The 20,881-nt window shown below is 33.3% G+C and overlaps 1 protein-coding gene across 12 annotated transcripts in view; it reads left to right on the top strand.

Annotated features, from left to right (window-relative positions):
* The window catches only part of ROBO1 (roundabout guidance receptor 1), a 532,491-nt gene that overhangs the window by 468,318 nt on the left and 43,292 nt on the right, over positions 1-20,881 (top strand). For all 12 annotated transcript variants that reach the window (XM_087895014.1, XM_087895012.1, XM_087895011.1 and 9 more), the window contains 6 exons: positions 15,897-16,021; positions 16,928-17,099; positions 17,672-17,877; positions 18,256-18,337; positions 18,478-18,646; positions 18,745-18,911. In XM_087895014.1, coding sequence (XP_087751140.1) covers positions 15,897-16,021; positions 16,928-17,099; positions 17,672-17,877; positions 18,256-18,337; positions 18,478-18,646; positions 18,745-18,911 — 921 coding nt within the window. The remainder of the gene's footprint in view (positions 1-15,896; positions 16,022-16,927; positions 17,100-17,671; positions 17,878-18,255; positions 18,338-18,477; positions 18,647-18,744; positions 18,912-20,881) is intronic.

The raw sequence follows: 20,881 nt of genomic DNA on the forward strand, positions 1-20,881 counted from the left end.
TTCTTTAAAATATGTTGTTTAAATAACAATAATAACAATAACAAAATAATTAATGAAAGGATGAATTATATGACTTATTTCTATGTGACTTACAATGTCTAGGTTCTACTATCATTCAACTTTATAATAACTTTTATATCTCATCAATAATGGCCAAAAGACACTATAATTTCCTAGTGGGGAGTTTCTAAGAATCCTATCAAAGATGTAATTTTAAAAAATATTTTATATGTATAGTCTACTATATGTATTATCTACAGACTTGTAAGTGTTCTTGTCTAAAACAGAAACAAAATAATATATTTCTGCTTCTTAAGTAACAAGATATTTGTTAAAATAACAAATCCAAACTATAGTTATAGTAATTTCAGATATTAATAAGAGAACATAGTTCACAAGAGTATTGTTTCTATTGTAGTATAAATGTCTTGCAGAACTCAGTTAATATATTAAGCAATACACACTGTGTATGTGTGTGGGTATATATATATATATATATATATATATATATATATATATATATATATATATATGTATATATGGATATGTATATATATATATGCACACATACTGTATATACACACATACACACATACATACATAAACCTTCTAAATGTTTACTCTTTAAATAATTATTTGCTTCCTTTTTTGGCTGAAGGCAGGCAATTATGTCATATAATTTTCTCTGCAAGCTAATTTAATTTGATCATCTGATTTGTTCCCTTTTTCTCACAACCTAGTTTGCACTCTTAATCTCATAGTAATATATACTTTCTCTCAAAACTGTTTTAAAAATCAAAATATAAGATCATACTGTAAGCATTCTATGCTAGCATATTGAGCTTTTTAAAACAAATACTAAATATAATGGTACTATAAAAATCAAGGCAAAAACAATGGTCTCATTTTATAGACAGTGAATAAATATTCTTGAATCAGTACCATTGATGTTAAAAATCTTTTTCTGTCTCATCTTCCAATTACTACATTCTGTCCTATAGCACAGAACTAAAAGTTATTTGAGTCCTTGCTACAGTTGTTTTATTTTCTTATTGAAATGTTTTATACACTAAATTGGACCAAGATTATTTTCATTAAAATTTTATTATAGTTGCAATCATTTGATATCATTGCCCCAAATTTTAAAAAATTCAATGCCCCAATTTTGGAAAATGCTTGAATTTTATTGCAGGTAGTTCTTATTTCACAACCATTTATTTAGCAATTGTTGAAAGTTACAATGTGGCAGAAAAAAGTGATTTACAACTGGCCGTTATATTTATGACCATCACAGTGCCCCTTAATCATACAATCTCAATACAGGTGCATGGCAACTGTTGCACATGTACACTGGTCATCACATTTTCAACTTTCATAGTCAGCTACTGACAAGCAAATTTAAAGTGGAAGCTGGCAGGAAGTCACAAGTCATGGTAACATCACTTAACAACCAGAGGTGATTTGCTTAATCATACAACAGCGGACTGCTGTAACTGCAGTTGTTAAGAAGAGTGGTCACATGATGTTTCACTTAACAACTGCTTCGCTTAGTGATTCACTTACTAGTCCCAATTATGGTCATTAAACAAAGACTGAGGTATTGCAATTATATGGTCTTGTATAGTGTATAGCTGTATTAAAGATGTTTGAAATCAAAACTCTTCAAATACTTGCAAAGTTTTATTTAGATCCGACCTTTGGGAAAGGTTTGTGACTTGTCACACTTTCCCCCCTCACTTTAATCGAGACAAGATCTTAGCCAAAAACTTTAAAACATGACTATTCAGCTGTAGATTACAGGTACTCTTGATTAAACAAAAGTCCCTGTATCCAAGTCACAGAATTATTAATGGTCAACTGTTGTTATTTTTAGTTTATCATGATAAAATATAACTCTTGTCAAAAAAAAAGAGTTTCTTTTCAGTAATAGAAGTAAAATTGTATCTATGTGCTATAAGTTGGTACTTCTGAAAATTCAAAAAGAAAGTTGAGGTAGTTGGAATGTTCAATAACCAATATCTTATACATAGGGTTGGAAAGGACTTTTGTGGTCTTCTAGTTCTTCCCCTACCCAGGGCAGAACCTCATTCCATCATAAACAAATGAGATATTTGCTTAAAAACTTCAAGGGATGAGACTTTCAGTTCAGGAGCATACTATTCCACTGCCTAATAGCATTAACAATCAGGAATTTGGCTGTAAGTATGGACCGCACAGCGGTTGTGCCCATTCTATTATCTAGCTGCAATTATCAAAAGTTTCTGTGCCCCCTTGCTTCAGTGTGTAGAATAGTATGAAATGGCTTTGCCTTCAAAGCAGCTATGAGTGTGTCAGAGGCAATATTGGCTTTGCGTCACACCAGACTAAATCTCATTTTAGAAACATGACATGTGATCTGATAATTGAGGATACTGACATCTGACTTTTTCCACAGTCAAGTCACTTCCTGGTAGAACTGTATCTTGCTGTATCTTGTGAATATCTTGCTGTTTACAAAGGAAAAGTACACATTTGATTCACTTCAAGTATCTGATGGACCATGGAGCTTTTCAAAAGACGCTTAGGAATTTTTCTGACAATCTAGTGAGCAGTTCTGTCATCAGTGATGAAAGATGACCAGTGATCTTGATCCATGATGTCAATTATCAGATTAATCTATGAAGAAAAAGCTGCTGCTTTATCCAGTTTTTGTCTTCTATCTGTTCTGTGTATTTTTGTAACTGCTTATGATTCAAGCATTCCACTGACATCTTCAACTGAACATACAAAAACTTTACTATGATCCATAAAGGCTTCTAAATAAACATGACCCGGGCTTTTGACATGATTGCACCTGTGGGGCCTCTTCCCAGTTAATCCATTGTCCTCAATGCAACTAAAAAATAAAAGCAAGCGAAAACAGCCATGCTAGCATTAGATCAACAGCAAATAGTATCTGTCTGTGTTCAAGCCTTTGCAGTGGCAATAAGGGTGCCATGTGTGCTATTTTTCACTCTTACTTCATCTGCATTTCAGGAATATATCCTGTTTTAGAATGATCCAGACCCTTTGGGGAAAAGTGGGAGGGGGCAACATCTGTGGACTGTCCAATTATGTTGAAGGTAAAATCATTTAGATTTCTTCAAGTCTGAATACTAATACTGGGTGAACCCAGGTGAGAGGTGAGGTAAAACAGGACTTGAAAAACCTGCTGAAAAAACTTTGTTTACAGTTCTTAGAGAAACATCAGACATAAAGGGACCAAGTGAGTTTCTGGGGCACTGAGATCAATATTGTAGGAATTAAAACCTTAAACTTACTAAGTTTTCATCAAGTTTGTGGGAAGATTATATTTGTAGATGTATTTTATTAATTTTATTCTACAGCATTCTCTGGTATAAAAGACAAGAATAACTATTTAAATTGTTTTAACCATTAGCATTAAACAATTTTAAAAAATGTTTTAAATACACGGCAAGCACATTGCTTCTGAATAATAAGCTTAAAAAGCTATATTTATTCTGGCCCTTTATTAATTCCCTAGTTTTACTGGGTTTGCTCTACTCAGGGACTATGGAGAGAGGCTAATGAAGGCACATCATTTCTCAAATTGGGTTCTTTAACCAACTAGATACTAAATATTTTCTGGATAGATTATTCTACCAGAGAAGAGCCTTATTGTAGAAATTCTTAACTTGACTATAGGTAAAGGTAAAGGTTCCCCTTGCACATATGTGCTAGTCGTTTCCGAATCTAGGGGGCAGTGCTCATCTCCGTTTCAAAGCTAAAGAGCCAGTGCTGTCCAAAGACATTTCCTGGCATATGGTCATGTCGCTGGCATGACTAAATGCCAAAGGCGCACGGAACAGTTTTACCTTCCCACTAAAGGTCGTCCCTATTTTTCTACTTGCATTTTTTACGTGCTTTCGAACTGCTAGGTTGACAGAAGCTGGGACAAGTAACAGAAGCTCACCCCGTTAAGCGGCACTAGGAATTCGAACTGCTGAAATGCCGACCTTTCAATCGACAAGCTCAGTGTCCTAGCCACTGAACCACCGTGTCCCTTTAACTTGACTAGAGTATTGCTATTCTGCAAATATTTAGCCTACTTATAGATTTAATTTAGTAGGAATAAGCAAATATCATAATATGAATATGAAGTAGTATGCAGCTGAAGATCATCTTGACTTTGGAGACCTGTTTAAAAATTAAATGAGTCAGATTTCTTTGATCGCCAAAGGCTGGAGAGTATTTCTCTGACTCACTGACAGTGGCAAAGTACTTGATAAAGCAATAAATTTTCACTCCTTTAAATGTCTCCATACTAAGCATAATTCATAGATTTATGTATGCTTTTCATAATCTTAAGAAATTGGAATGGCAAAATTTAAACCTCTATAAGACATTGAATATTAGTGATAAAACCTTGTCCTTTTTAAATTTTTATGATCATTCAAAAAATGTCTGAAATATTCAAGGTGAATGTCATCATCTAAGCAAAAAGAGCCTTGGTAGCACAGTGGACTAATGCACTGTTATTAACATCTGCTGCTTCCAATTACTGCAAGTTCAAATCCCATCAGGTTCAAGGTTGACTCAGCCTTCCATCCTTTCAAAGGTAGGTAAAATGAGGACCCAGATTGTGGGGGCAATAAGCTGACTTTGTATAAATATACAAAAGTAAGAAGGCTATTGCTTAACGCATTGTAAGCCGCCCTGAGTCTCCGGAGAAGGGTGGCATATAAATTAAAGCAAAAAAAAAAAAAAATAGATACATTTTTATATTCCTGATTTATAAATGTGTATTTTCAGTATCCTTTTTTTTTTTTTTTAAGTAAGTAGCACTATCAAAAACTAATCACCTTTTGGGTGCAGTTTGCTAAAATACTGTTAAAAATTTATAAATTCTATTGTATCATTTATTTTATAGTAGTATGTGTATTTAAATTCCTTATTTTACAGATTAGAAACTAGATTTGTAAACAATATCTAAAATTCTTTCAAATTTATAAACAATGACACTTCCTGTCCTAAATATCCACTCAGTACTATGCATTTCTCCAGTGTATTCTGGATTATTTGTTTGCTTTAATAGAAATTCTTGTTTCTCTTAACTAATTTTAGTATGTGAAATATTATCACACTTTGATAAGTGTATATTATATAGGCTAGCCTACAGCAGGTATTTATGTGTTAATTATGAACTCATGTTCAACAGTAATTGTGTTTTACTTTCTGCCTAAAAGGGTAAAACTAAATGAGATCCCTGAAAGGCTTAAGATATTCAGAGTGTCTTTTTTTTTAGAACTGGATTTCACCATTTATAAATCAAAAGTTATATTAATTATTAGCTATTTCACTGATAGAATGAGTAGATTCTACTCATTTTATTATTTATATGTTTCTGTAACAATCAATTACTGTATGCCTATCAAGCTAGTGGCAACTCTATGCCATCATATGGATAGATTTTATCCAGAATCTGTAATGATTATATATAACCATATGTGTACAATATATATCATTGTGTGTGTGTGTGTGTGTGTGTGTGTGTGTGTGTGTGTGTGTGTGTGTGTGTGTGTGTGTGTGTGTGTATATATATATATATATATATATATATATATATATATATATATATATATATATATATATATAGGCCTGATGATGGCAGATGAGATTCTGTCGAAACGTCGCTTCTACCCTTTTAGGCATATGTTCACAATTACACGGGAAGAAACCCGAAATATTAACTGTACATGTATATATATACACATATATATGTGTATGTATACACTGATATATATACATATATATATATATATATATATATATATATATATATATATATATATATATATATATATATATATATATATATATATGTGTGTGTGTGTGTGTGTGTGTGTGTGTGTGTGTGTGTGTGTGTGTGTAGTTAATATTTCGGGTTTCTTCCCGTGTAATTGTGGATATATCCCTAAAAGGGTAGAAGCGACGTTTCGGCAGAATCCCATCTGCCATCATCAGGCTTATGCCAGTAGTCATTTTGCACTAACTGACGTTGGAATTTCCAATCTGGTGCTGGTATTCTGGGATGGCTCCAGTTTTTCATTCTGATTGGTTGGGAGTCCCAGTATGTGTTTATTGGCTTGGCTTCGGGTGTATGGTCGGTTTTTCTCTACTAGGTGGCAGGGCTTTATCTTTGTGGCTGGTTTGAATATGATTTGGTTGGGATTTTTTTGTGCAATGTTTGGTCCATGTTCCACATATGGTGTCAAGATTCGTCTATCTATGAGAGCAGGTTTCCAAATAGTAGGCAGACGTGAAGTGTCATCCCGTTTATTCATGCAATATGGTCTTTTTTCCATTTCTATTGCTTCTCTGATTATCCTGCCATTGAGATGTTGTATTTTTGCAACTGTTTTTGTTTTATTAAAATTAATGTTGTGTCCTGTTGTATTTATATGTTGAACTAATGATGATGTGTGTTCTTGCTTTTGTATTGAGTTTTTGTGTTCCTCGATGCGCACACTCATTCTTCTGTGGGTCTGTCCAATGTATGTTGATGGGCAGGAAGCACATGGGATTTCATATATGCCTTGATCTTCTAATTCTATTTTGTCTTTGGGGTTTCTCAGAATGGACGATATCTTTCTATCTGTGCAAAATATGGTTTTGATGTTGTGTTTTTGTAGTACTTTGCTAATTTTATCTGTTGTTCCCCTTATATAGGGCAAGATGGCTTTCCCATTGTTTTGTTCCTCTTGTTGTTTTTTATTCTGTCTTGGTGTTGTATGTTTGATCATATTGATGACTTTATTTCTACAGAACCCATTTGATGTCAGTACATTAGTTAGTGTATATAATAGTGCTTATGTTAAAAAAAAAAAACCTCCAACCACAACACAACATCACTTAAAACAAGTAGTATACAATGCTTCCGATAGAAAATTAACAACAGCAGAAACAAATGTCTTAGCAAAGGGCTTTAATTTTGCAGTGGCACCCAATAAAATTCCAATAGAAACCATCATATGCGAAGTTGAAACCAGCCTAAAGAAACTCAGTGCTGACGATGCTGATAAAGTCAGACATGACGTCACCAACATTCTATGTACTAGTAAACCACCTAAAAGCAACTTATCAAAAGAAGAACAAAAAGCACTGCAAGTTTTAAAAAATGATAATAGCATAATGATATTACCAGCAGATAAAGGCAATGCAACAGTAGTAATGAACACAGTGGACTATGAAAAGAAACTGTCTGACTTACTTCAAGACGCCACATATAAACCCATAAACACAGACCCAACAACATATCTAGAAAAAACCATGAAGATAAAGATAAAATCAAGTACTATAAGTAAAGAAATCCAACAAAAAATTATCCCCAGAGAAAAATCATCAAAATGCCCAAAACTGTATGGCCTCCCAAAAATACACAAAGATGGAATACCTCTCAGACCCATAGTAAGTTCCATAGGCTCACCTTTACAAAATCTAGCCAGATATTTAGCAAAACATCTTCAACCTTACGCAGAATCTGCTGCTTCATATGTACAGAACTCATACCATTTCATACAAATAATAAAAAAGCAACACATAAAAGAAAGTGACCTTCTTGTAAGCTTTGATGTTGTATCACTATTCACACAAATACCTGTCAAAGAAGCCTTGTCATCAATTAAAAACAAATATCAACTACCAAAACATATCACAAACTTAACAGAACATTGTTTATCCAACACATATTTCATACACAGAGGACAGAGATATAAACAAGTAGAAGGTGCACCAATGGGATCACCATTATCACCAGTCATTGCTAATCTTTTCATGGAAGAATTCGAATCCAATGCCTTAGAAAAAACTGTTAACAAACCAAAATTATGGCTCAGATACGTTGATGACACCTTTGTGATCTGGCCACATGGAAGAGGTAAATTGGAAAACTTCTTAGTACATTTGAACAGCCTCCATCCCAAAATAAAGTTCACCATGGAGATAGAATCAGAAAACCAGTTACCTTTCCTCGATGTATTAATTTATAAAAAATCTGATGGCACCTTAGGACATACCATCTATCAAAAGAAGACACATACGAACCGCTATCTCAACGCCAAATCACACCACCATCCAGCACAAATAAACTCTGTTGCCAAAACATTAACCACAAGAACTAAACGTCTAGCTGATGAAGCACATTTACAAACTGAATTATATACACTAACTAATGTACTGACATCAAATGGGTTCTGTAGAAATAAAGTCATCAATATGATCAAACATACAACACCAAGACAGAATAAAAAACAACAAGAGGAACAAAACAATGGGAAAGCCATCTTGCCCTATATAAGGGGAACAACAGATAAAATTAGCAAAGTACTACAAAAACACAACATCAAAACCATATTTTGCACAGATAGAAAGATATCGTCCATTCTGAGAAACCCCAAAGACAAAATAGAATTAGAAGATCAAGGCATATATGAAACCCCATGTGCTTCCTGCCCATCAACATACATTGGACAGACCAACAGAAGAATGAGTGTGCGCATCGAGGAACACAAAAACTCAATACAAAAGCAAGAACACACATCATCATTAGTTCAACATATAAATACAACAGGACACAACATTAATTTTAATAAAACAAAAACAGTTGCAAAAATACAACATCTCAATGGCAGGATAATCAGAGAAGCAATAGAAATGGAAAAAAGACCATATTGCATGAATAAACGGGATGACACTTCACGTCTGCCTACTATTTGGAAACCTGCTCTCATAGATAGACGAATCTTGACACCATATGTGGAACATGGACCAAACATTGCACAAAAAAATCCCAACCAAATCATATTCAAACCAGCCACAAAGATAAAGCCCTGCCACCTAGTGGAGAAAAACCGACCATACACCCGAAGCCAAGCCATTAAACACATACTGGGACTCCCAACCAATCAGAATGAAAAGGTGGAGCCATCCCAGAATACCAGCACCAGATTTGAAATTCCAACGTCAGTTAGTGCAAAATGACTACTGGCATAAGCCTGATGATGGCAGATGGGATTCTGCCGAAACGTCGCTTCTACCCTTTTAGGGATATATCCACAATTACACGGGAAGAAACCCGAAATATTAACTATACACACATACATACCCGTGAAAACTTACATAAACATACATATATATATATATATATATATATATATATATATATATATATATATATATATATATATATATATATACACATGTATACACTGAGATATATATATATATCAGTGTCTTTATTTTTATTTTACTTTATATTTATTTATTTTCAATTATTGTAATTTTACATTTGATTTAAATTGTATTGTAAAGCATAAAGTTATAAACATAAAGCAAAATATTTTGACTGCAGTGGTTTTATGACAATGTCTAAAAAAATTATTTTGTAGGTATCTGAATTATGTGAGTTTCTGAATGGGAAAATATCTTTGAATAGAGTAGAGTTACCAATATCTGTTAAATGATGGCGGAATAAAGATGCAGCATTAGAAAATCTACTGGCGTTTAAATTGATATTCATTTTGTAATGTTTATTAACCTGTATTTTAAATAGCAAATGGTAAAATTTGGAAGACTTAATTTGGAGGACTGTTTTCAAATGGAAAATAATGGGAGGAGGGAAAAAGAGGAACTACTGAATTACTGTAGTTTTAAAGAAAGTTGACTGCCTAATGTTTGCCTCCCCCACCCCCCACCCCACCACTCATGTCTTCACCTGCTCAGGAACTGTATATAACTAGATAGTTTAATAAGTATAAGAATTATCCTAGTTTTGAGGAACAATTCAGAGCAAATGAAGACTAACAGCAGCTAAAAAATTGGGATTTTTTTTCATATTGTTGTATATATAATAATATACTTGTAGTTGAACCATGCTTCTTTCTTGTATATCAGATTTTAAAAATAAAACTTAAAATTATGAGATACCTGCATAGAAATCCTATCACTTGTTTATTAGAAATATAGATACCTTTCACATTAAAGTAGATTTCTTGCCTGTCCTTCATTTTTCATGCTTCATATTTCCAAGCCATTAAATGTAAGCATTCTCTAAAGCTAAGAACTGTTTTTATAATGTCATCTATTTTGTGCTGTTTCTTGTAAACCTTGAATTCTCTTCAGATAAGTTGCATTTTTATAAATTACATCATCCATATTTAAATATTTGTATATAAATTAGAATTTAGTTGTTTATATCATACTTTTTTGAAAAAATAATTTGAGTGATTTAAAAGCACATTCATTTTATTTCATTTCATTTCATGTTTGAGTTGATTTATTCTTTGTTTTATGTTTTTGTTTTTCCTTTCCTTTCTTTTATTTTAGTTGTATCTGGTAAGTTGAAATTTTATTGGCCATCTTCTAATCACCGTTATTCCTGTGACTGGATCATCTCTCCCCCTCTCTATCTATACCTTTCCATATCTGCCAACAAATCATGCTCCAACCTTCACTTGTACTGCCTGGACAGAACACAAAAGTCACATTCTACATGAAGTGTGGTAATTTTTGTGGCAAGCATCTAAGGTAATGGCTTGCTTACTTTTATTTTGCTTTAATTACTGCATTGTTACTTATTTTTATTTATCTGTTCTTATTTAATTTTAACTTAATGTATGTATTTTGCTTCAGCAAATCCCAAAATGCACATCTTTTTGAATATGCACCAATTGTTAAAATTAATGAAAAGTTCTACATATAAAATAACCATTCTGTTTTTACAGAAATACATTTTATTCTTCAGATTCTGTTATTCAACAGATGAAAAATCTTTTGTATTATTTAACTTAAAAGCATCATTAAGAGCAATCTAACCATAATCACTGACTGATTAACTATGTTGATTCATTTACTAGTTTCCCAGGATCAAATTGGTGAGAAAAGGTGGTTATTGTGTTGACTTCTGACATAACTTAGGTAACTTATGTAATCACAAATGAATACTTTCCCATTTCTTCTTTCTAAATGAAGCCACTTTTATCCCTTAGAAAAATCTTTTTGATGATACTCCCAACATTAGTTTACTATCTCCTAGAAGGAAATCTTAAACTATTTCCCATTCATTTGCAATAGTTTTCCAAGGATGCAAGGCTACAGGAGGATACTTTTCATAAATGATGTCCTTATTATAACATGCAAGCTGTACAATTTTCAAAACTATTTAACTATAGAGTTAAATGAATAGACAAGTCAATATATTTGATAAGGAGTAGTATTTATTTCAAATTGCAATCCTAAATTTAAAAAAAATTAGAGATTATCTTAATCGTGATGAGGTTTACATATAAATAAAAGTTGTTATATAAAAGATGAATGAATGATGAGTAACAACGGATTCCTTTAATAAACTCAGTGAAGAAGATTCAACAGAATATTAAGACAGTCAGATAAGACAATGAAGAAGTGAACTTTCTTATTGTAGATCCTATAAAAGGAGAATCTATGTTAGCCCATTGTAGTCAAGAATCATGATACAATCACATTGACATAGGAGCTAAACTGTTGAAATTATATGATGCATTTAGGAGACTAGCTACTCAGTGACAAATTAATAAACTCAGATCAATTCCTAGGGAAGAAATAGAGAGAGCACAAAATGTTACAGCAGAATACCCTCAGCTCATTCAACAGATGGAAGCCTAACAAAGAGAGATTCAACCTAAAATTAAGTATAAATTTCCAGTCAGTGAGAACAATTAATCAGTGGAATGGCTTGCCTACAGAACTAGCGGATCCTCCATCACTGGAGGCTTTTAAGAAGAGATTGGACAGCCATCTATCTGGAATGGAATAGGTCCTCATACTTGAGCAGGGGATTGGACTAGAATAGTGGTCCCCAACCTTTTGGGCACCAGGGACTAGTTCCATGGTGGGAGATTTTTCCGTGGACCAGAGGGGACATCATTTTGCATGCTACCTGCATTCCAGTGATGGGGCTTTGCTTGTTTGCGTGGCCTGGTTGCTGGCATGTGGTCCATGGACCGGGGGTTGGGGACCCCTGGACTAGAAGACCTCCAAGGTCACTTCCAACTCTGTTGTTCTGTGTTCTGTAACTGCATTATTTATAAGATAACAGCCCATGAACATGATACTGCAATTTTCAGGCATTATGTATGAGGCCCATAGATGGAAACAGACAACCATCCAATCTGAAGCAGATACTTAAACAACAAAAACAACAAACTCCATTGGAAAAAAATATGCTAATATACAAACTAACCCTGCAACAAACACAACCTTCATGTACTTTCCCCCCATAATTTTATCAACATTACAATCAGAGGCTCCAACAACTACACCTACAGGATTAGACACACTTTCACATATTTTTTTCACTAGTACATGATTATATATAATGCATGTACAGATTCTGTAATACATGTCTTCATTTGCCAGCAATGTTCTTATGCCCTCTATATAAGACAAACAGGACAATCTTTGCATAAATATTAGCAAAAAAGAAAAAAAGCCTCATCACTATTATTAATTGTTTTAGTATTTCTAATCTGTTTCATATGCAATTTTATCTGCAAAAACAGTCTATCTTCTTCTCCCTTTTCCCCACTTTATCCCAGTTTAAATTCTGCATTAGTTGAGCTACTCTGTATAGCAGATAAAATGAGCTATAACTCACAGAAGTTTATCCTTTTACTAAAATGATTTTTGTTAGATTAATTTTTGAAAAACTAGAAAAGTTTGTATTTGCTTTTCTCATAATTCGAAGGAGAAAAATCTGCATTCCTTTGACCATTGCTTAGAGAAACAAAACAAATCTACCTTAATGGATAAAATAATACGACACAACCTGGAGAAGTTGGAACTAATATGAAGTTCTCTATCAAAAGCTTTCTTGGAAAAAAATTGTGTAAAAGTGCAGATTATAAGAACAAAATGGAAGAAGAGCTAAAGGTGGACTAACAGTAGTTCTGAATTAAAACTCTTAAATATTAGGAGAAAAATCAATCACACTACAGTTAGAAATAGGAGATGGATTTCAAATTGCTATGTTTTTTAAATATAATCTGGATAACCATCTATAAAGATTAGTTTAACTTCTTTCATTGAGCAGGCATTCAACCATGTTGTTCAATTCTACTACATTAAATTCCTTCAAATCAGACATCACAGAAAACCAGTAATAGCTTGCTATTTGTACCAGTTAGGCTTTTTATATCTTATGGGATCTTATATTACTACTGTAATATTGACATAACTTTGAGGAGATTTTTGATAATATGTTGGCGATCTAACTTCTAGTAATTTCCTGATTGATATCAGATCTCTAAATATTTATAGTGGTGTGATATTTTTGTATGTACACACACACACACACACACAGAGAGAGAGAGAGAGAGAGAGGGAGAGAGAGAAAGAGAGAGAGAGAGAGAGAGAGAGAGAGAGAGAGAGAGAGAGAGACTTAATACCAAGACTCAGAATCCAAACCTTCCATTTAAAAAAATAATAAAATGAAAGTTTTACAAGATAAGTAGAGCAGGTAATTAACTAGTTGGTTGGTTAGTTTTTGAATTGCTCCTGTGAAATATGTTTGTGTTTCTTAAAAATCATTTATAAAATGATAGTCAAACAGCTTACCTTCACTTGTGGATCACATTATAGTTTAACTGCATGATGTTAATGAATATTGAAAAAACTATATCACATAAAATAATGTAGAACTACCTTTTAAAAATCTTCAGATGCTTTCCTGTTCTTTGACATTTGCATTTGTACACTGTTAGGAAAAATTGTTGACTATTTTTTTAAAAAAAATAATAAGTTATCTTAAAATTCTAAAGAAACAAATAATGTTGGTACATCACTGTAAAGTATTACTATGTGTGACGTTCTTGTAAGACTAAGAAGTATTTCAAATTGGCTTAGACTTCTATTTGCTTCTATGATACATTTGTGTAGATTTGTGTTATTGGCAGCAATACAGAATATAGACGTAATAAATTTCTTCCAAGAGATTTGTTTTGTTTTTGTTTTTTACTGTTCAGCTGAACTTTAAAGCTGACTAGTTTCCATTCAGATACTAACCTGACTCTGCTTAGTTTCAAAACCCAGATATGATCAATATTTTGACACCTTTGGAGCCCTTCATGTGTCATTCTGAATACTGAATGTAATGCTCATGTGCATGAAACTTGATTGAATGTAATGGCAGTACCCTTACTTTCCCATATTTGGAATAATTTCAAGAATCCAGGAAGGAAATGGAAGATGAAATTTGTTCTATCAATCTTCTTATAATTATTATCATTCTTCTTACTCTCATTCTCATTATTTCTATTATTCTTGCTTAAATTTATTATGCCTTGTCCACTCCCAAAAACTCTGAGTGGCCAAGGTGATCAAAATACACCAATTTAAAGCAATTAAAACCTAACAACAAAACTTAACAGCCCAGACTAAAAAGCATCCAAATGGACAAAGAAAGAAAAACCCAGGAGCTTCATAAATACACTAATCCCAAAATCAGACCTAGGTTTAAGGCCTTGGGTGCCATACATAACTCTGGGGGATGGTCTTCTAGTGGAATGCAATGTTGATGAATTCTCAATAGAGAAAGAAGGAGGAGAGTCGAAATCTTTCCTTTTTGTTTCCTTTTATTTCCTTTTTGTATTATTTACTGTGTGTGTGTGTGTGTGTGTGTGTGTGTGTGTCTGCACAACATACTATTTTTAAAAGGCTGCTTTTTATTTATCTTTTTCTCTATTCCAGGTCAGTTACATTAATATACTTAACTGCCGTAACTTAATAAAACCAGCATAATTTTTGACATTCTGTTTACCATTCCACATAGTGACCATTTGTATAAATAAAACAATTTGGACAATACTGGCAGTATTTATAATATGAAGATGAACAGATGTTTCAAATTTGCTTAATTTATATGCAAGTTTTGTTTGAAGATGTTGACTATGTAAATCAACAATTTAGTCTGCTTCACTATAGTTTTAATTTCATTCCTTTTCACTAATTACACACACACTCTCTCTCTCACACACACAAATTAAATGGCTACAATTTATATAGCAGCATTTCTAAGTATCTGAGTTAAATTCAAAAATATTTGGTATCCATTTCTACATCATAATCAAACCTATTATAAAAGTTTTTTAATTGATAGAAATTCTCCGCGTCCTTTGCCAAAAATCCTCATACAAAACATTTTTGGGAGTCTGCAGAAAAGCTATAAAGTATAACGTTAAGCAAATTTTATAAGCTAGCAAGCAAGAATATGTTAGTTTTAGCTTTCCTTTGTTATTGAACCATTATTGAAGTGGAACACAGTCCTCATCATAAAAAGAAAAGTCGTTAGAAGTTAACCTGCAAAATATGAAGCAGCCATCTTTTTAAATGTCTAACCAATTTTATTGTTTATTTCCATTAAAGTTTGATTAATGCTCTACAATGCTGAAGCCTTCCCATACCCCCTAGTTTTGTAACCAGAGATTTGTGTCTGTTTGGGTTTTATTTATTAAGGTCCATTAAATTTTTCAGCTGCTTTTCTTATTGGGATAGCAGCAACTCTTCAAGCTAACGTGGTTAGAGGGGTGGGGGAGAAAGGAGTTATCATTTTTCTTAACATTTAACAAAGCAGGCAATTAAAGACATACAACAGAGGTAAAAAAGAAACAGCCAAGCTGCCTGTGTTGTATGTCATTTTTACTTGCTTTGTTTCTGATAAAACAACCCTGAGCATGGCCTAGCACCAACAAGATAGAACAACATGTGTTCAAATTGCATATTTCAGTTTCCATATGGAACTTTGATGTCAATTTCTGAAACAGCTAAAAATTAATTAAACCATGTTGGTAATGGATAATTGTGGTTTGACTTCATTTCTCCCTCAGAACCACCACATTTTGTTGTCAAACCTCGAGATCAAGTAGCTACATTAGGTAGAACTGTCACTTTCCAGTGTGAAGCAACTGGGAACCCTCAACCAGCAATATTTTGGCGAAGAGAAGGAAGCCAGGTAAAATAAACTGCAATTACATAATGTAAATTATTAATGAACAAAAGAATGAAACCAATTTCAATATGAAACCAATCTTATGACTGAATCCCAATTAAAAGGGAAAATAATCTGTAGATTCCTGAACAATCTAAATTGTTGATGATTCAGCAAAGAAATATACATTGACTATTGGAAAACAGTCTCACTATTCTCTTTCAACAGTCCAACAGTTTTAGTACAACATAATTGAAAATGATAGAAGAATTCTGATTATAGACATACAGTCCTATTATTTTTTCAGTCTTTCTGTATGGACATTGTATGTATTGGAATGCAGAAATAATGTCTTGCTATATCAGCAAGCTAACATGTTCTATTTTTCTAAAGCAACCAAGAAAAGGTTGTTTCCTTTCCACTTGTTTTTAGCATCAATTATTCAGATTCCTGAATATTATAACACTTATCATACATATATACCCATGTCTTTTATCACTTTGTATAAAAAGAAAAAAGAAGAATGTATATGTAAATATGATACAGAGTCTCCCGGTCCTTAGTAGTGCCACAAAACTTCATACCAGAAGCTTCACCTCTATATAACAACATATGAATTTTATAAGAAAAGACAAGTTTCCATGAAGTCAAGTTGACCCCTGGTGATTACAGGACATACCTACTGTATGTAGTTTTCTTGGCAATAATGCAATCATAGTTTTTCTGTTGCTTTCTTCGGGATGTTTTATCAACTTTCCAATATAGCCTATAGCCCTGGTATTTTCTGATGACTTACTATATTTTCAAGATCAGTCAAGGTTAACTAACCCCTTAACATATTTGTGTCTACTAATATATTCAATACCTACTTTTATACTAATATATATATATTATACTAATATATTCAATACCTACTTTTTTATATTCTAGAACTTACTGTTCTCCTACCAACCTCCCCAGTCTTCCAACCGGTTTTCAGTCTCTCAGACAGGTGATCTTACAATTACAAATGTCCAGAGATCTGATGTTGGATATTATATCTGCCAGACTTTAAATGTTGCAGGCAGCATCACAACAAAAGCATACTTAGAGGTAACTGATGGTAAGTTTATGTTTAATTGCTAATAATGTAGCAATAGTTTGGGAGTAAAATTTGATAATTCTGCATCTTTATGATTGCCTGCTAAATAATGTATTTGCAAAGCTGGAAATCAACAGCTTTCAAACTTTTGGTCTAATGATTTTTGCTTATCTAGCAAACAGATTCAGAGACGTTATCCCAAGTTCATGTACCATTGCATGTCATAATGTTTCAATTACAATTTGATATTTTGTTATACTATGTAAATAAGTAAGAAGAAATGCATGTATGTTTTCAGTTCTTTATCTAAAATAGAAAAAGTTACAAAGAATTCATGTTTAGTTTTACAGTGTAAAATATTTATAATAATATAAATATTATTACCATTATCATTTTAATAGTAATAAAAGTTAATAATGATTTGGCATCAGATAATGTTTCATTATATTTTAATCCCAAAGTAATTTTGTTTTATGTATTTATTTATATTTCATATTTCTTAACCACCATCTCTCTTGGAGATTTGCTGTTGCTTAAATGATTTCAAAAGTGCTTCCACTTGTGAACATATTTTTTTCTTTTTCTTCTGCAAGTGATTGTAGACCGACCTCCTCCAGTCATTCGTCAGGGTCCTGTCAATCAAACTGTAGCTGTAGATGGTACTTTAATACTCAACTGTATAGCTACAGGCACTGTCATTCCCATAATCCTCTGGAGGAAAGATGGCGTCCTTATCTCTACTCAGGATTCTCGAATCAAGCAACTGGAATCTGGGGCACTACAGATTCGATATGCAAAGGTAGCTTAAAACTTTTTAAAATATATATATAACTTTTCTTTGCAATTTGGCTTGAGATTCTGAACACTGCTCTCTGGTGATTTAAAATTTATGAATAGTTATATAGCTATATTCTATCACCTTAGTTTCATCTGCACTCTCATTCTTTGTTCAGTTTATAGCATGTTCTTTATATGAGTGCCTTTTTATGAGTGCCTCCTTTATATGAGTACATTTTTTTCTAACAAAATTTATATAATGTTTATTTTAACTCTTATTCATTAGGTAGCACATAAATCTGAAGAAAGTCAATGTGGTATATTGATTAATGTAGTAGACTAGGACAGGAAAGACCCTGGGTTCAGCTCTTATTATTTCAAAAACTTGTTTAATTTTCAGCTGGGTGATTCTGGTCGGTACACATGTATTGCCTCAACCTCAAGCGGTGAAGCAACATGGAGTGCTTACATTGAAGTTCAAGGTAAATTAATCTGGATTCATGAGAACAGAAAAACACTTTCAATATAAACTAATAGTTTTTGTGTAATAAAAACAAGATATGAATGTGACCACAGTAGATTCTAGGTTAAGCTCTTAGTAATAAATGCTTTCATTTTCTAGAATTTGGCATTCCAGTGCAGCCACCACGACCTACTGACCCTAATTTGATTCCTAGTGCACCATCAAAACCTGAAATTACTGATGTCAGAAGAAATACAGTAACTCTCTCATGGAAACCTAATTTGAATTCAGGTGCAACTCCAACCTCTTATATAATAGATGCCTTCAGGTATTATGCCTTTCATGTATTCCAGTTGTGTTTCTTTTAAAACTGTTAAATCAGAGGCATGCATCAACCTGTTTGGTTTATATATTCTGTCTTCATAGCCATGCAGCTGGTAGCAGCTGGCAAACTGTAGCAGAAAATGTGAAAACAGAAACATTTGCAGTAAAAGGACTGAAACCAAATGCCATTTATCTGTTCCTCGTTCGTGCAGCCAATGCGTATGGAATTAGCGATCCCAGTCAGATATCTGACCCAGTGAAAACCCAAGGTAAAATGTGTGTGTGTGTGTGTGTGTGTAAAACACATATAGTTATTATATAATTATAGTGGGGGATTGATACAAGAAAACATGACTCAATTGTAGTCAATTAATACAATTTGGAGAACCCTTAGTAAAGCTTTCTTTTATGCACATAGGTAAAAGAATGCAAGTCAAAAATTTACATTTTTTTCTCTCTGAAGAAACTGAAGACAGAACAACTTGTGGAGCAGTAACACATAATACATGTTGATAAAAGTAAAACAAAGCATGTATAAGTACAATTGTCAAGATAATATGAGAAATACAGTGCAGTAGAATCCAAACAATAGATACAATGTAAGAAATATCTCTATGTGATGTCAAACACATTAGGACAACTCCAGTACTGCCTCCTTTGATTTATATTGCCTGCCTAATGATTTAGATATCTGTATTCCCATATTTGAAAGCACACATAGTTCTGTTCAGAGTATCTTGTATAGCTGTGGTGAAATCCAAATTTTTTTACTACTGGTTCTGCGGGTGTGGCTTGGTGGGTGTGTTGTGGCTTGGTGGGCATGGCAGGGGAAGGATACTGTAAAATCTTCATTCCCAACCCACTCCAGGGGAAGGATACTGCAAAATCCCCATTCCCTCCCCATTCCTGGGGCAAGAATATTGCAAAATCTCCATTTCCACCCCACTCTGGGGCCAGCCAGAGGCGGTATTTGCCGGTTCTCCAAACTAATTAAAATTTCCACTACCAGTTTTCCAGAACCTATCAGAACCTGCTAGATTTTACTCCTGTTGTATAGGATACATATTAAGAAAGTTAAGGATTTTGTTTTTTGTTTGCATTCATTAATTAGGTAATTTTCACTGTTTATAATTCATTTACAATATTTGTTGTATATGATATTAATATTTAAATGTGTACACAGACTTAGATATGACGATTTTTATACCCCATTACAATATTAATTCCTCAACACTCAAGTTCAACTGATGAGATCTTGGGGCTGGAATTGAGAAAAGGTGACTAAAAGTGAACCAGATGGGGCCAGTTTATCTAAATTAATGCAGAATTTTTTTCTTATTTTTAAATTCTTGCCATCGTTTCTTAAAGAAATTTAGTTTTTGAGTGTTAAATTGGAAATGAAAATTATGAGATGACACCATGACTGAATTTTAATGGGATTATAATTAATGGAACTTTGTATGTATAGTTTAAAAGAACAATTCTGTATCAATTTTTCTTGGCTTTGTTTATTGATAGTAAAATTTTAATTTATTGAAATATTTGGGAATTTTCAATTTTAATAATTTTAATAGGCATAATAGAGAAAGCATTTAAATACTATGGAATTAGAAGACTATTCAGATGGTCTCATAATATATACATTGTATGCCTATATCTTATGCTTTTTCAAACATTCCATGCAAGCCATTTTGTTTGCTTATTTAATAGTTTAATATTAGAGTCAAATCAACCCCTGTTACTTATTTAAACCACATTAAACTATTGTGATCTAGATCAGTGGTCCCCAACCTTTTTATCGCCGCGGCCCGCTGAGCGCGCGCAGGGGTGGGGGCACGGCCCAGGAGCTTTTGCGCACGGCCCAGTGCGCAAAAGCGCCCGGGGGACATGAACGCTGCAGCGCAAAGGCTCCTGGGCCGTGCGCTGCAGCGTTCATGTCCCCCGGCCGCTGCGCGGCCCGGTGCCAGGTACTCCACGGCCCGGCACCGGTCCGTGGACCGGGGGTTGGGGACCACTGATCTAGATAATACGGTCCTTCTTTTTTGTTTGATACTTGTAAATAATTTGTTCTAACTATGTACAATGTATTCTGCTTTGTTTTCTTCCCCCTTCTTTTCATTTCCTTTCTAATTTATTTCTGATTTTAATTCTTATTATCTCTTAGAAATGAAAATCAATGTAATTTAACAAAATTTAAAACATTGTTATGTAAAGATTCTGCTACTAATACATGCAAATT

Source organism: Pantherophis guttatus, chromosome 5 (assembly GCF_059756535.1).
Source record: "Pantherophis guttatus breed Tessera chromosome 5, ASM5975653v1, whole genome shotgun sequence".
Classification (NCBI taxonomy): domain Eukaryota; kingdom Metazoa; phylum Chordata; class Lepidosauria; order Squamata; family Colubridae; genus Pantherophis; species Pantherophis guttatus.